Source organism: Notolepis coatsorum, assembly GCF_963971535.1.
Source record: "Notolepis coatsorum genome assembly, chromosome: 4".
Classification (NCBI taxonomy): domain Eukaryota; kingdom Metazoa; phylum Chordata; class Actinopteri; order Aulopiformes; family Paralepididae; genus Notolepis; species Notolepis coatsorum.
This window is the reverse complement of record NC_140168.1, coordinates 104940953-104957469: the sequence shown is the minus strand read 5'-3', so window position 1 is coordinate 104957469 and position 16517 is coordinate 104940953. Positions and strand designations below refer to the sequence as shown.

The 16517-nt window shown below is 45.9% G+C and overlaps 1 protein-coding gene across 1 annotated transcript in view; it reads left to right on the top strand.

Moving 5' to 3' along the window:
* Positions 1–4269, top strand: part of LOC311226640 (myelin P2 protein-like) — a gene marked incomplete at its 3' end in the record, with an annotated part of 6662 nt that extends 2393 nt beyond the window's left edge. Inside the window, exons 4-5 of the mRNA XM_084312057.1 lie at positions 973–977; positions 4158–4269. Coding sequence (XP_084168183.1) covers positions 973–977; positions 4158–4269 — 117 coding nt within the window. The remainder of the gene's footprint in view (positions 1–972; positions 978–4157) is intronic.
* Between the last annotated feature and the right edge of the window lie 12248 nt (positions 4270–16517).

Below are 16517 nucleotides of genomic sequence, written 5' to 3'. Positions count from 1 at the left end.
TAAACAAGTCGGTGGAACAACATGGTGGTCAAAGGCTATAGACTGCAACTATTAGGTCTAACTTAATAGGTTTTAATAGACTATTTGGGCCATGCTGTCCCTCCTGTCGCTATAGCTTGGCCATTATTCATTCTAGTTTGGAATTCATCCATGATGTGGCAAACTATTATTTTCAGCCGCTTTGGCTTCTTCTTGGCATCTGTTTAGCCTTCATTTGGTCATAACTATAAGACGAACGCAAACATGGTGTTCCTGAAGACAGCCTCCAAGGTCTGATATAATACTTCAGACCCGCCCGCCACCATAATGCACTGAGAGTAATGTCCTCTCCTCTCTCCTCTCCTCTCCTCCTTCTCCTCTCCTCTCCTCCTCTCCTCTCCTCTCCTCCTCTCCTCTCCTCTCCTCTCCTCTCCTCTCCTCTCTCCCCCTCCCCTCCACCATGATGCACTGAGAGTGATGTGATCCTTTTTCTTTATAGGAACAAAGTATGATGCAACAGCGGGGTCACAAAGGAAATGTATTCCTCTTCCTTTTTAGGGAGGTCGAACATTTCCCATTTTGGCACAGCTGTGCATGGGGAGCGAGGCGCGGGCGGCCGGGGGGGGGGGGGGGGGGGGGGGGGGCACTGACCGCCATCCCCTCCCTTTGGCCGGTTATCAAGTTGTGATGGCGGGGCGGGGGGCGGGGGGGGGGGGGGTTAGGGGTGGATTGTTCCAGAGGGCGACAGCAGCCATACTTTCCCATCATGGCAGGAAAGAGAGACGATATCGCACCACTGATTACACTTAATGAACAAAACAGCTGAACCAGGTGGGATTTGCGCGCCGACACGCCGCTGGCCGCGAGACAATAGGAGCCGCGCGCGGAGCGCAGTTTGATCCGGGGGGGGGGGGGGGGGGGGGGGGGTCATCATGGTGGAGTTGTGTTGGTGCAGAGGGCTCCTGACTTCTGCTTTATTTAATTTGTTTACAGATGAGGTCAGCACATTGCTATGACCCCAGCATTTAAAACATGTGTTACACAAATAATGTCACATTGCGGAGAGTAGAACTAGAACAAAAGGCATGTAATCCTCCCCAAGGGGACGACATTAAGCTGTTTTAAAGAGCTCTCTGCAGGCCAGTTAGTGTGCACACAGCTTCCAACGCTCAACTTAGTGTGTCATGGGTGCTGGGCGGCCTTTTTTTCACGACCACTTCCCACCAGGTTCCCTGCGGCGTTTGTGCACTTTTTTTTTTACTTTACTTTTTAACTGAAATGTGTACTGCAGTAGTATAGTCGTGGAATGATTTGTATTAGTACACAAGGAGCACAGACCAGTGTGACTTGAATATGAAGTAGCCTATACTTTACTAACCTCGACCCATCCGCTGCAAAACAGCTGCTAGTATGACAGTGAAAATATAGCCATAGGGAATGAAAATAATGCCGGGTTTTCCCAGCCGCTGGGGGCCCTCTGATCCTTAACCCCCTGTGGGCCAGATCTGATCCTTAACCCCCGGTGGGCCAGATCCAATTCCATGGCCGTCTAAATAGGAACAAATATATGTACATATATTTTCTACATTACACAGTATTAAAATACTTAGAAGTATTAAAGTACACAGTATGAAAGTACTTTGGGTATTAAAGTACACAGTATTAAAGTACACAGTATCAAAGTACTTTGGGTATTAAAGTACACAGTATGAAAGTACTTCAGGTATTAAAGTACACAGTATGAAAGTACTTCAGGTATGAAAGTACACAGTATTAAAGTACACAGTATGAAAGTACTTCAGGTATGAAAGTACACAGTATGAAAGTACTTCAGGTATTAAAGTACACAGTATGAAAGTACTTCAGGTATCAAAGTACACAGTATGAAAGTACTTCAGGTATTAAAGTACACAGTATGAAAGTACTTCAGGTATTAAAGTACACAGTATGAAAGTACTTCAGGTATGAAAGTACACAGTATTAAAGTACACAGTATGAAAGTACACAGTATTAAAGTACACAGTATCAAAGTACTTCAGGTATGAAAGTACAGTACTTCAGGTATGAAAGTACACAGTATGAAAGTACACAGTATTAAAGTACACAGTATGAAAGTACTTCAGGTATCAAAGTACACAGTATGAAAGTACTTCAGGTATTAAAGTACACAGTATGAAAGTACTTCAGGTATTAAAGTACACAGTATCAAAGTACTTCAGGTATTAAAGTACACAGTATGAAAGTACTTCAGGTATGAAAGTACACAGTATTAAAGTACACAGTATGAAAGTACACAGTATTAAAGTACACAGTATCAAAGTACTTCAGGTATGAAAGTACAGTACTTCAGGTATGAAAGTACACAGTATTAAAGTACTTCAGGTATCAAAGTACACAGTATGAAAGTACTTCAGGTATTAAAGTACACAGTATGAAAGTACTTCAGCTATGAAAGTACACAGTATTAAAGTACACAGTATGAAAGTACACAGTATGAAAGTACTGCAGGTATTAAAGTACACAGTATGAAAGTACTTCAGGTATGAAAGTACACAGTATGAAAGTACTTCAGGTATTAAAGTACACAGTATGAAAGTACTTCAGGTATGAAAGTACACAGTATGAAAGTACACAGTATTAAAGTACTTCAGGTAGTAAAGTACACAGTATGAAAGTACTTCAGGTAGTAAAGTACACAGTATGAAAGTACTTCAGGTATGAAAGTACACAGTATGAAAGTACTTCAGGTATTAAAGTACACAGTATGAAAGTACACAGTATGAAAGTACTTCAGGTATTAAAGTACACAGTATGAAAGTACACAGTATGAAAGTACTTCAGGTATGAAAGTACACAGTATTAAAGTACTTCAGGTAGTAAAGTACACAGTATGAAAGTACTTCAGGTATTAAAGTACACAGTATGAAAGTACTTCAGGTATTAAAGTACACAGTATGAAAGTACTTCAGGTATGAAAGTACACAGTATGAAAGTACTTCGGGTATGAAAGTACACAGCATGAAAGTACTGCAGGTATCAAAGTACACACTATGAAAGTACTTCAGGTATTAAAGTACACAGTATGAAAGTACTTCAGGTATTAAAGTACACAGTATGAAAGTACTTCAGGTATGAAAGTACACAGTATGAAAGTACTGTGGGTATCAAAGTACACAGTATGAAAGTACTTCAGGTATGAAAGTACACAGTATGAAAGTACTTCAGGTATTAAAGTACACAGTATGAAAGTACTGCAGGTATTAAAGTACACAGTATGAAAGTACTTCAGGTATTAAAGTACACAGTATGAAAGTACACAGTATGAAAGTACTTCAGGTATCAAAGTACACAGTATGAAAGTACTGCAGGTATGAAAGTACACAGTATGAAAGTACTTCAGGTATCAAAGTACACAGTATGAAAGTACTTCAGGTATTAAAGTACACAGTATTAAAGTGCTTCAGGTATCAAAGTACACAGTATGAAAGTACTTCAGGTATTAAAGTACACAGTATCAAAGTACTTCAGGTATTAAAGTACACAGTATGAAAGTACTTCGGGTAGTAAAGTACACAGTATGAAAGTACACAGTATGAAAGTACACAGTATGAAAGTACTTCAGGTATTAAAGTACACAGTATGAAAGTACTTCAGGTATGAAAGTACACAGTATGAAAGTACTTCGGGTAGTAAAGTACACAGTATGAAAGTACACAGTATGAAAGTACTTCAGGTATTAAAGTACACAGTATGAAAGTACTTCAGGTATGTAAGTACACAGTATGAGAGTACTTCAGGTATTAAATAGTATGAAAGTACTTCAGGTATGAAAGTACACAGTATGAAAGTACACAGTATGAAAGTACACAGTATGAAAGTACACAGTATGAAAGTACACAGTATGAAAGTACTTCAGGTAGTAAAGTACACAGTATGAAAGTACTTCAGGTATCAAAGTACATAGTATGAAAGTACTCCAGGTATGAAAGTACACAGTATGAAGGTACTTCAGGTATGAAAGTACACAGTATGAAGGTACTTCAGGTAGTAAAGTACACAGTATGACAGCCCCCAGGTGCAGCAGGTCCCCTCTGGAGTGTATATTTTCCTTGGTGAGCGGAGACGAGAGCAGACATCTGGTCCTGATGGACTGAAGGTGCAGTGCTCGTGCTCCACAGGCAGCTGTTTGGACAAAGAGCAGAGGAGATGAGCGGCGGCTACGAGGAAGTCGGGATAGAACTCTCTATTTTGTTTTCCAAGAAGCAAAGCGCCCGAGGCGGTGGTCCGTGACACGCTCTGACGGTCCAGCGGTTCTCAAAGTGGAGTCCGAGGACCCCCAGGTCCTAATAATAATAATAATAATAATAATACACTTTGTATAGCACCTTTCATACAAGAATTGCAGCTCAAAGTGCTTCACAGCAGAAAAAAGACAGGCATAAAAAGACACATAAAGTGCAGACATAAAATCACAGTTTTTCACATTAGGATCTAACATATAACAACAGGCCACCTTGTTTATGATTTGATTCTATTATGTCAGTTTCAAAATATACAACAATAAAAAGAGTAAAACAGTGCAATAGTGCACTGTGCAATACTATAGTAGTAACATGATGCAACAGTGCAGTGCAATACAATTGTTCTGAATTACTTAATCTCACTAATCATTGCTTCACTTGAAGTGAGCACAATGAAGGAATGTAAACACATGACTTTTTCTGCCAGGTTCCACCCTCTCCTTTGTTATCTCCACACCTACAGACAGTTAGGGAATCAACTAAAGCATACCCAATCACATTATCTTATAAAATGTCAGTCCCTATTTTTTTTCTTTTCTTGTTTAGTTTATTTGACAATTATTCAAATACATTACATGTTACAACAAGTCATGCATCCTAAAATGATCAAGGAAGCACAACAACTATAGTCCTATACTATTACTGATGTAGATATAGTGGTATAGTACTTACTGATGTAGATATAGTGGTATAGTACTTACTGATGTAGATATAGAGGTATAGTTGGTTGAGCTTATAGGACTAGATATTACAATCCCTTAGATAATCAGCACTTTTTTGAATGGGGTAGTGGTAAAAGCTTCACTGGGGTCTTCAGGTGGGCACCCTCCTTCATTGGTGTTTCGTTGACAGGCCCACGACACCTCCGAAGGGCTCAACGGCAACACCTGGCGTCCCAGGTGTGCCCCCCTCTGCTTTTACCCCTCGATGGTCATTTTGCAGCTCCAAAGAAGGTTGCAAGTGACTTGGTTCCAAGTTCTCTGATGAGCTTGAATTACTTTCAGCCGGGGTACTGATGCTCGGTGGACTGTGGGTTAAATCCTGCCGCTGAGCTTCACTCGCCTGACTTGACCTTTCTCTCAGAAGATAATGGTCAATGCGAGATCCCGGCCTCACTTTCTTCAAGCACTTCATCCGGCCTTGATGTATTCGTAGGCCTCTGATGGATGTTACCTTGGACCAGCCACAGCTACATACTCTGTGCTCCTGTCCTTCAGTTGATGTGCCGATTATCTGGTTCGTCGTCGTTCCAGGGTCAGTTACCGGGTGGTCAGCCGATGAGTCATCTTCCGCCCCCGCTCTCGCAGACTCTAGGGGTGTTTTTCTCTTTAGACTTTTCGTAGCAATGAGGGGTGGCTTTTGTGCACTTAATTAAGCGACGGAGCCTGCCATCATGGATAGCTAGTCCATGACAGCCCCGTTGGGGTCTTTCCTTCCTGTCAGCTGTCTTTCCAAGCCGTCACATGGTCTTTCCCTTGTTGTCAGCTGCACTTTCACAGCAGTCACTGGATTTCTCCAGTTTATCAGTTGAGCTTATAGGACTAGATATTACAATCCCTTAGATAATCAGCACTTTTTTGAATGGGGTAGTGGTAAAAGCTTCACTGGGGTCTTCAGGTGGGCACCCTCCTTCATTGGTGTTTCGTTGACAGGCCCACGACACCTCCGAAGGGCTCAACGGCAACACCTGGCATCCCAGGTGTGCCCCCCTCTGCTTTTACCCCTCGATGGTCATTTTGCAGCTCCAAAGAAGGTTGCAAGTGACTTGGTTCCAAGTTCTCTGATGTGCTTGAATTACTTTCAGCCGGGGTACTGATGCTCGGTGGACTGTGGGTTAAATCCTGCCGCTGAGCTTCACTCGCCTGACTTGACCTTTCTCTCAGAAGATAATGGTCAATGCGAGATCCCGGCCTCACTTTCTTCAAGCACTTCATCCGGCCTTGATGTATTCGTAGGCCTCTGATGGATGTTACCTTGGACCAGCCACAGCTACATACTCTGTGCTCCTGTCCTTCAGTTGATGTGCCGATTATCTGGTTCGTCGTCGTTCCAGGGTCAGTTACCGGGTGGTCAGCCGATGAGTCATCTTCCGCCCCCGCTCTCGCAGACTCTAGGGGTGTTTTTCTCTTTAGACTTTTCGTAGCAATGAGGGGTGGCTTTTGTGCACTTAATTAAGCGACGGAGCCTGCCATCATGGATAGCTAGTCCATGACAGCCCCGTTGGGGTCTTTCCTTCCTGTCAGCTGTCTTTCCAAGCCGTCACATGGTCTTTCCCTTGTTGTCAGCTGCACTTTCACAGCAGTCACTGGATTTCTCCAGTTTATCAGTTGAGCTTATAGGACTAGATATTACAATCCCTTAGATAATCAGCACTTTTTTGAATGGGGTAGTGGTAAAAGCTTCACTGGGGTCTTCAGGTGGGCACCCTCCTTCATTGGTGTTTCGTTGACAGGCCCACGACACCTCCGAAGGGCTCAACGGCAACACCTGGCGTCCCAGGTGTGCCCCCCTCTGCTTTTACCCCTCGATGGTCATTTTGCAGCTCCAAAGAAGGTTGCAAGTGACTTGGTTCCAAGTTCTCTGATGTGCTTGAATTACTTTCAGCCGGGGTACTGATGCTCGGTGGACTGTGGGTTAAATCCTGCCGCTGAGCTTCACTCGCCTGACTTGACCTTTCTCTCAGAAGATAATGGTCAATGCGAGATCCCGGCCTCACTTTCTTCAAGCACTTCATCCGGCCTTGATGTATTCGTAGGCCTCTGATGGATGTTACCTTGGACCAGCCACAGCTACATACTCTGTGCTCCTGTCCTTCAGTTGATGTGCCGATTATCTGGTTCGTCGTCGTTCCAGGGTCAGTTACCGGGTGGTCAGCCGATGAGTCATCTTCCGCCCCCGCTCTCGCAGACTCTAGGGGTGTTTTTCTCTTTAGACTTTTCGTAGCAATGAGGGGTGGCTTTTGTGCACTTAATTAAGCGACGGAGCCTGCCATCATGGATAGCTAGTCCATGACAGCCCCGTTGGGGTCTTTCCTTCCTGTCAGCTGTCTTTCCAAGCCGTCACATGGTCTTTCCCTTGTTGTCAGCTGCACTTTCACAGCAGTCACTGGATTTCTCCAGTTTATCAGTTGAGCTTATAGGACTAGATATTACAATCCCTTAGATAATCAGCACTTTTTTGAATGGGGTAGTGGTAAAAGCTTCACTGGGGTCTTCAGGTGGGCACCCTCCTTCATTGGTGTTTCGTTGACAGGCCCACGACACCTCCGAAGGGCTCAACGGCAACACCTGGCGTCCCAGGTGTGCCCCCCTCTGCTTTTACCCCTCGATGGTCATTTTGCAGCTCCAAAGAAGGTTGCAAGTGACTTGGTTCCAAGTTCTCTGATGTGCTTGAATTACTTTCAGCCGGGGTACTGATGCTCGGTGGACTGTGGGTTAAATCCTGCCGCTGAGCTTCACTCGCCTGACTTGACCTTTCTCTCAGAAGATAATGGTCAATGCGAGATCCCGGCCTCACTAGTACTTACTCATGTAGATATAGTGGTATAGTACTTACTCATGTAGATATAGTGGTATAGTACTTACTGATGTAGATATAGTGGTATAGTACTTACTCATGTAGATATAGTGGTATAGTACTTACTGATGTAGATATAGTGGTATAGTACTTACTGATGTAGATATAGTGGTATAGTACTTACTGATGTAGATATAGTGGTATAGTACTTACTGATGTAGATATAGTGGTATAGTACTTACTCATGTAGATATAGTGGTATAGTACTTACTCATGTAGATATAGTGGTATAGTACTTACTGATGTAGATATAGTGGTATAGTACTTACTGATGTAGATATAGTGGTATAGTACTTACTGATGTAGATATAGAGGTATAGTACTTACTGATGTAGATATAGTGGTATAGTACTTACTGATGTAGATATAGTGGTATAGTACTTACTGATGTAGATATAGTGGTATAGTACTTACTGATGTAGATATAGTGGTATAGTACTTACTCATGTAGATATAGTGGTATAGTACTTACTCATGTAGATATAGTGGTATAGTACTTACTGATGTAGATATAGTGGTATAGTACTTACTGATGTAGATATAGTGGTATAGTACTTACTGATGTAGATATAGTCGTATAGTAGGGATGCTCGATATTGGCTTTTTTACCGATACCGATATTCCGATATTGTCCAACTCTTAATTTCCGATACCGATATCAACCGATATCAACCGATACCGATATATGCAGGGTTCCCCCCCCCAAAAAACGGAATAATTTCAGGTAATTAATAATTTCACTGGATATATATATAACAAATATTGTTATTGTTTTTTTTCTTTTTTAAACCGATACCGATATTTTCCGATATCACATTTTACTGCCGATATCGGCCGATAATATCGGTCGGCCGATAATATCGGACATCCCTATCGTATAGTACTTACTGATGTAGATATAGTGGTATAGTACTTACTGATGTAGATATAGTGGTAGTACTTACTGATGTAGATATAGTGGTATAGTACTTACTGATGTAGATATAGTGGTATAGTACTTACTCATGTAGATATAGTGGTGTAGTACTTACTCATGTAGATATAGTGGTATAGTACTTACTGATGTAGATATAGTGGTATAGTACTTACTCATGTAGATATAGTGGTATAGTACTTACTGATGTAGATATAGTGGTATAGTACTTACTGATGTAGATATAGTGGTATAGTACTTACTGATGTAGATATAGTGGTATAGTACTTACTGATGTAGATATAGTGGTAGTACTTACTGATGTAGATATAGTGGTAGTACTTACTGATGTAGATATAGTGGTATAGTACTTACTGATGTAGATATAGTGCTATAGTACTTACTCATGTAGATATAGTGGTGTAGTACTTACTCATGTAGATATAGTGGTATAGTACTTACTCATGTAGATATAGTGGTATAGTACTTACTCATGTAGATATAGTGGTATAGTACTTACTGATGTAGATATAGTGGTATAGTACTTACTGATGTAGATATAGTGGTATAGTACTTACTGATGTAGATATAGTGGTATAGTACTTACTGATGTAGATATAGTGGTAGTACTTACTGATGTAAAGGGGTGTAGATTTAGGGCAATATGTGTATGTCTGTGTGGGTATAGGTATATGTATACTGTATATATATAATCTATTAGATATATATATATCTAATTACTCAACTTTCATGGATCCCGATCATGCACATAATCATTTTCTTTTGTTTGTTTTGTTGTTATATGGTGTGTTTTGCACTCGTCTGTTCTGTTTGTGTTTTTAGTATTTGTTGGCCTGTATTGTTGTATAAAAAACAACACTCGCTCACCTCCGGTCGGGTCAGCGCTGGGCTGTGAAAGGCCACAGAGGGTCCCTCCTACACAGCCTGTCCAGCCTGCAGGGAGCGAGACCTTACAATGAGCAGAGCTGCGGGTTAGGAAACCTCTCAGGAAGGGACAGATAGCGAGACGCCCCCGTGGAGACCTCTGGCCGGCAGAGTGACGGCACAAACAACTAGAGCAGGGGCCGAGATGTGGGAACGGGAGGGCCATGGCCGGGCTCTGGTGTAGCTGCTGCTAGCGAACGCCCTGGTGTAGCTGCTGCTAGCGAACGCTCTGGTGTAGCTGCTGGTAGCTAACGCTCTGGTGTAGCTGCTGCTAGCTAACGCTCTGGTGTAGCTGCTGCTAGCTAACGCTCTGGAGTCTGGTGTAGCTGCTGGTAGCTAACGCTCTGGTGTAGCTGCTGCTAGCTAACGCTCTGGTGTAGCTGCTGGTAGCGAACGCCCTGGTGTAGCTGCTGGTAGCGAACGCTCTGGTGTAGCTGCTGGTAGCTAACGCTCTGGTGTAGCTGCTGCTAGCTAATGCTCTGGTGTAGCTGCTGCTAGCTAACGCTCTGGAGTCTGGTGTAGCTGCTGGTAGCTAACGCTCTGGTGTAGCTGCTGCTAGCGAACGCCCTGGTGTAGCTGCTGCTAGCTAACGCTCTGGTGTAGCTGCTGCTAGCTAACGCTCTGGTGTAGCTGCTGCTAGCTAACGCTCTGGAGTCTGGTGTAGCTGCTGGTAGCTAACGCTCTGGTGTAGCTGCTGCTAGCGAACGCTCTGGTGTAGCTGCTGCTAGCGAACGCTCTGGTGTAGCTGCTGGTAGCGAACGCTCTGGTGCAGCTGCTACACCAGAGCGTTAGCTAACAGCAGCTACACCAGAATGTTAGCTACCAGCAGCTACACCAGAGCGTTAGCTACCAGCAGCTACACCAGAGCGTTAGCTAGCAGCAGCTACACCAGAGCGTTAGCTAGCACCAGCTACACCAGAGCGTTAGCTAACAGCAGCTACACCAGAGCTCTGCCAAGGCCACCTCCTCCCGTTCCCATAGTCAGCTAGCTATGAGAAAAGTAAACAGACTTATCTTTTCTGCAAAAGGAAAACCACACCTTGATGGCTACGTTCATTGTCATTTTCATGGACACAGTAAATAAAAAAGATAGGGGAACAATTCATATAATATTATTAAAAACGATGAAAAAATTATGGCCACGTCTTTATTTTGATTGCACCTCTTGTGGTGGGAAAACTGGGGGGGAAAACAGGGATTAAATGGTGTTTGTTCATAAACTGCAACTTTAGGACAAAACAAAACTGATATAAATTACACAGAAGACCATCGTTGGCCAGGAATAGTCATTACCTCTTAGTTTTAGGTCACTTGGAGGGGAGCATGTCTATGTTCCCCGGGTCCTATGTTCCCAGATTGATTGATTGATTGAAAAATTTAGACCACCAGCCCTGATTCCAAATTCTAACCTTAACCAACTTCGAAAGAGGGCCTAAGCTTAACCAGTTTGAAACAAGGCGGACATTAATAATTAATAAAATAATAAAAATGTATAAAAATGTCAATCAATGAATCAATCAATCCGGGAACATAGGACCCGGGGAACATAGGGATGATCCCACTTGGGGATTCATAACCATAATATGAAATGTCCGGGAAATGTCCTGCAGTGGAAATAGGCCTGAAAACGGATCAAATGTAACTTTTCACAACGGCGTGGCGCTCAATGGTGACCAGTGTTAACATGATGCACTAACAAAATACACTTTTCAAACAAGGTGAGCGTCCTGCCCACAGTTTCTATACAGGCAGATACAACGGTGCTCCATAGGAACGGTGTGTTTTCCTGAGTAGAACTGATGTAGAACTGATGTAGAACTGATGTAGAACTGATGTAGAACTGATGTACAGTAGAACTGGCCACCCCCCCATCAGCCCCTTGTTTCAGGGCAGTAGGTCGACCCACTGGGCCTCGTTACTTTATTGAGATGGAAGGAAGGCTGCCAGGCGTCTGGGGAGACACAGGACAGAAGGTTCTAGAGGAAGGAAGGCTGGGGAGACGTCTGGGGAGACACAGGACAGAAGGTTCTAGAGGAAGGACGGCTGAGAGACATCTGGGGAGACACAGGACAGAAGGTTCTAGAGGAAGGAAGGCTGAGAGACGTCTGGGGAGTCACAGGACAGAAGGTTCTAGAGGAAGGAAGGCTGAGAGACGTCTGGGGAGACACAGGACAGAAGGTTCTAGTGGAGACGTCTGGGGAGACACAGGACAGAAGGTTCTAGAGGAAGGAGACGTCTGGGGAGACACAGGACAGAAGGTTCTAGACGTCTGGGGAGACACAGGACAGAAGGTTCTAGACGTCTGGGGAGACACAGGACAGAAGGTTCTAGACGTCTGGGGAGACACAGGACAGAAGGTTCTAGACGTCTGGGGAGACACAGGACAGAAGGTTCTAGACGTCTGGGGAGACACAGGACAGAAGGTTCTAGAGGAAGGAGACGTCTCTGGGGAGACACAGGACAGAAGGTTCTAGACGTCTGGGGAGACACAGGACAGAAGGTTCTAGACGTCTGGGGAGACACAGGACAGAAGGTTCTAGACGTCTGGGGAGACACAGGACAGAAGGTTCTAGACGTCTGGGGAGACACAGGACAGAAGGTTCTAGACGTCTGGGGAGACACAGGACAGAAGGTTCTTGGGGGATCTCAGACCAGATTCATGTGGTTCTAGATGCAGAACACGCCAACCGTCTTCTCCAGAGAGAGACAAGAAGATAGAGACCAGTGTCCTCTAGTGTGCGTTCAGTAGAGAAAGCTACCCGGCTGCACGTTAGCCTAGCTTAGCACAACGAATGGAAGCGGACAGTGCCAGTTAGCCTAGGGTTGATTCACAACCTCAGAGCAGCAGGGGTCCGTGTGGCTCAGGAGGTCGAGGTAAACACTGGTGTAACCAATAACATTAACTATGTTCCATTTAGGCGTCATGCTCTCCTCTTGACTCCAGGTTGTGATTATATTCTTAAAATGAACCAGAATACATGTTTATCTCCTTGACAAAGTAGGATTAGATCTACTCACGTCTTTGGCACAAGCGGTCTCATTCAGACGCACCCTGAACTCCCCCTCCGTCCTCTCCTCTGACATCCTGTTAGCTCCTCGCTCTGCTCTCCCCTCAGATACGTTAACCTCCACCCTCCTCTCAGCCTCCACCCTCCTCTCAGCCTCCACCCTCCTCTCAGCCTCCACCCTCCTCTCAGCCTCCACCCTCCTCTCAGCCTCCACCCTCCTCTCAGCCTCCACCCTCCTCTCAGCCTCCACCCTCCTCTCAGCCTCCACCCTCCTCTCAACCTCCACCCTCCTCTCAGCCCCCACCCTCCTCTCAACCTCCACCCTCCTCTCAACCTCCACCCTCCTCTCAGCCTCCACCCTCCTCTCAGCCTCCACCCTCCTCTCAACCTCCACCCTCCTCTCAACCTCCACCCTCCTCTCAGCCTCCACCCTCCTCTCAGCCTCCACCCTCCTCTCAGCCTCCACCCTCCTCTCAACCTCCACCCTCCTCTCAACCTCCACCCTCCACCCTCCTCTCAACCTCCACCCTCCTCTCAGCCTCCACCCTCCTCTCAACCTCCACCCTCCTCTCAGCCTCCACCCTCCTCTTAGCCCCCACCCTCCTCTCAGCATCCACCCTCCTCTCAACCTCCACCCTCCTCTCAGCCTCCACCCTCCTCTCAGCCTCCACCCTCCTCTCAACCTCCACCCTCCTCTCAGCCTCCACCCTCCTCTCAGCCTCCACCCTCCTCTCAGCCTCCACCCTCCTCTCAGCCTCCACCCTCCTCAGCCTCCACCCTCCTCTCAGCCTCCACCCTCCTCTCAGCCTCCACCCTCCTCTCAGCCTCCACCCTCCTCTCAGCCTCCTCTCAACCTCCACCCTCCTCTCAACCTCCACCCTCCTCTCAGCCTCCTCTCAACCTCCTTCGACAAGCTCTGTCCCCTCGCCAAGAAGCCCGCCCGCCCCTCCACACCCAGACCATGGCTGACGGATGCAGTGAGAGAAGAAAGACAGAGCCTGAGATTGGCCGAGCGGACGTGCACAGAAAGACCCGCCTCACCGTTGACATCACTATACTTATCATGACCTCTGGTCAGCGTTCTCCAGAAACATCACTGCTGCCAGAACCTCTTCTGTGTCACAACCATGGAGGCCTAGACTCTGCTATAGCCTCGTCTCCCAGGGCTCGGTTCTTCTGTGTCACGACCATGGAGGCCTAGCCTCTGCTAGAGCCTCGTCTCCCAGGGCTCGGTTCTTCTGTGTCACGACCATGGAGGCCTAGCCTCTGCTATAGCCTCGTCTCCCAGGGCTCGGTTCTTCTGTGTCACGACCATGGAGGCCTAGCCTCTGCTATAGCCTCGTCTCCCAGGGCTCGGTTCTTCTGTGTCACGACCATGGAGGCCTGGCCTCTGCTATAGCCTCGTCTCCCAGGGCTCGGTTCTTCTGTGTCACGACCATGGAGGCCTAGCCTCTGCTATAGCCTCGTCTCCCAGGGCTCGGTTCTTCTGTGTCACGACCATGGAGGCCTAGCCTCTGCTATAGCCTCGTCTCCCAGGGCTCGGTTCTCGCTCCTCGCTCCTCTTCTCTCTCGACACCAACTCTCTGGGTAACATTATCACGTCTCATGGCTTCTCATATCACTGCTTCCTCGTCTTCCTTCCCTCAGACACCCAAGTCTCTAGTCTAAATGGATCTGTCCAACATGTGCGCCTGGATGACAACCAACTACTAGGGGATGTGCATGACTGACCAAAATCATGTTTCGAATAGTCGACTGTTCTTAAGACCGAATATTCTAACCCCCCCCCCCCCCCCAGTTCAGTTTCAGTTCAATTCAGTTATTCTTTTTAATAGAATGGATCATTAAAATCAAAGGGTCTTGCACATAAATAGGCACTTCAGATAATCCTTTCGGCTCAGCTGACCGACAATAAATCAAAGCCTATAATCGTACCCTATAATAACAGCATTGCATTGGCCTATCAACCGGTTTTAATAAACAAACAGAAACAGTAGCATGTGCATCGTTTAGATCATTTAGGCTATGGAAATTAGGCTGCCTCTAAATATAAAAATTTATTAAATAAATGTAATTTTTTTTATTTAATAAAAAATAAAATAAAAATAATAATAATATATTTTTAGACTCTTTTGAATGTGGAGACTGGCACGACTGTAACTCATCTAACTCATCCCTACGACCAACCACCTCAAACGGAACCTGAGCTACAACGGAGCGACGTCACCTGCCGGCTGCATCCTCCCCACGGACCTGTGCATCACATCGTAGCCGTGGCTCCGCCCCTGACGGACCTGTGCATCACATCGTAGCCGTGGCTCCGCCCCTGACGGACCTGTGCATCACATCGTAGCCGTGGCTCCGCCCCCCACGGACCTGTCCATCACATCGTAGCCGTGGCTCCGCCCCCCACGGACCTGTCCATCACGTCGTAGCCGTGGCTCCGCCCCTGACGGACCTGTCCATCACATCGTAGCCGTGGCTCCGCCCCTGATGGACCTGTCCATCACATCGTAGCCGTGGCTCCGCCCCTGATGGACCTGTCCATCACATCGTAGCCGTGGCTCCGCCCCTGACTGCCCAGAACCTACATCGCCTCAACGACCAGAACCAGAGGATTCTTCCTGAGCAGCGTGAGAAGGATCCGCCCCTTTCTGACAAAAGACCAATCAACAGCCACGTCTCGCCCTGACCATCACCTTGAGATTACCTGTTCATGTTTCCACTAATAATAGTATAACAGATCTTTCATGCAATGACTTTAATATGTGCTCTGTGTTTTGTCGTTGGTTCGTCTTATGTTCCTCTTGTTTGATGTTGTTCGAACCTGTTTATTATACATTTTATCTTGTTTTGTGTTTGGTTTTGGTTGTTTCTTTTTGTTTTGTTAATACAGATATGTACTTTATGTATTCTGTAAGCTGTGGACCGCCTTGAAAGCGCTCGATTCAAGGTGAGCGGTGAGCGACTTGGGGGCGGGGTCAACATGAGCGATTAGCGGAGCGGAACAAGCAGTCTAGCGCGAAGAGCGGATTTCACGCCCGCGCCGATCCGTTCACATGGCCTGCCAGGCACAATGTTTTCTCTTGGAGTTCGGTAGCTTTGTGGCTTGTAGCTTGCAGCTTTCAGCGTAGCTTGTGGCTGTTTTGTAGCTTGTAGCTTGTAACTGTTGCTTGTAGTGGTGATAGCAGGATTAGCAGTATCTTGTCGATCTCGTCGATACACCCAGGCCCGCGACGTGGCCCCTGGTTAATGGTCTCTAACTACACCCTCAAGAGCCCTACGCTCTGCATCTTCTGGCCGCCTCAGACCCACTCATATCCGAGCCCCCGGAGGGTCATCATTTCAAAGAGAAGCAGGCTATTCTTGGTCCTCGCTCCACTTCCCACCAAAGTCAGGACAGCCAAGACCAGCCCAATTTTAGACTAAAACACACTTCTTCAATCAATATCTGAAAAAAAGAAAGACTAACCTTCTTAGGACCTTAGTAGGACTTAGATCTTTTACTATTATGTACTTTGCTACTATGTCTACACTACTATCTACTGCCTATACTACTACCTATTATGATAATATGTCTATACTACTATGGACTCAGTGTGTAGCACTCAAGTCCGACACTGTTTGACAGGCATTACCACTTAGTCTTAGCTGCCAGAGTTGTACCCCTCCTGCGTAACCTTCTGTAGTGTGGTAGTGAAAGGGTTAACCTTCTGTAGTGTGGTAGTGAAAGGGTTAACCTTCTGTAGTGTGGTAGTGAAAGGGTTAACCTCCTGTAGTGTGGTAGTGAAAGGT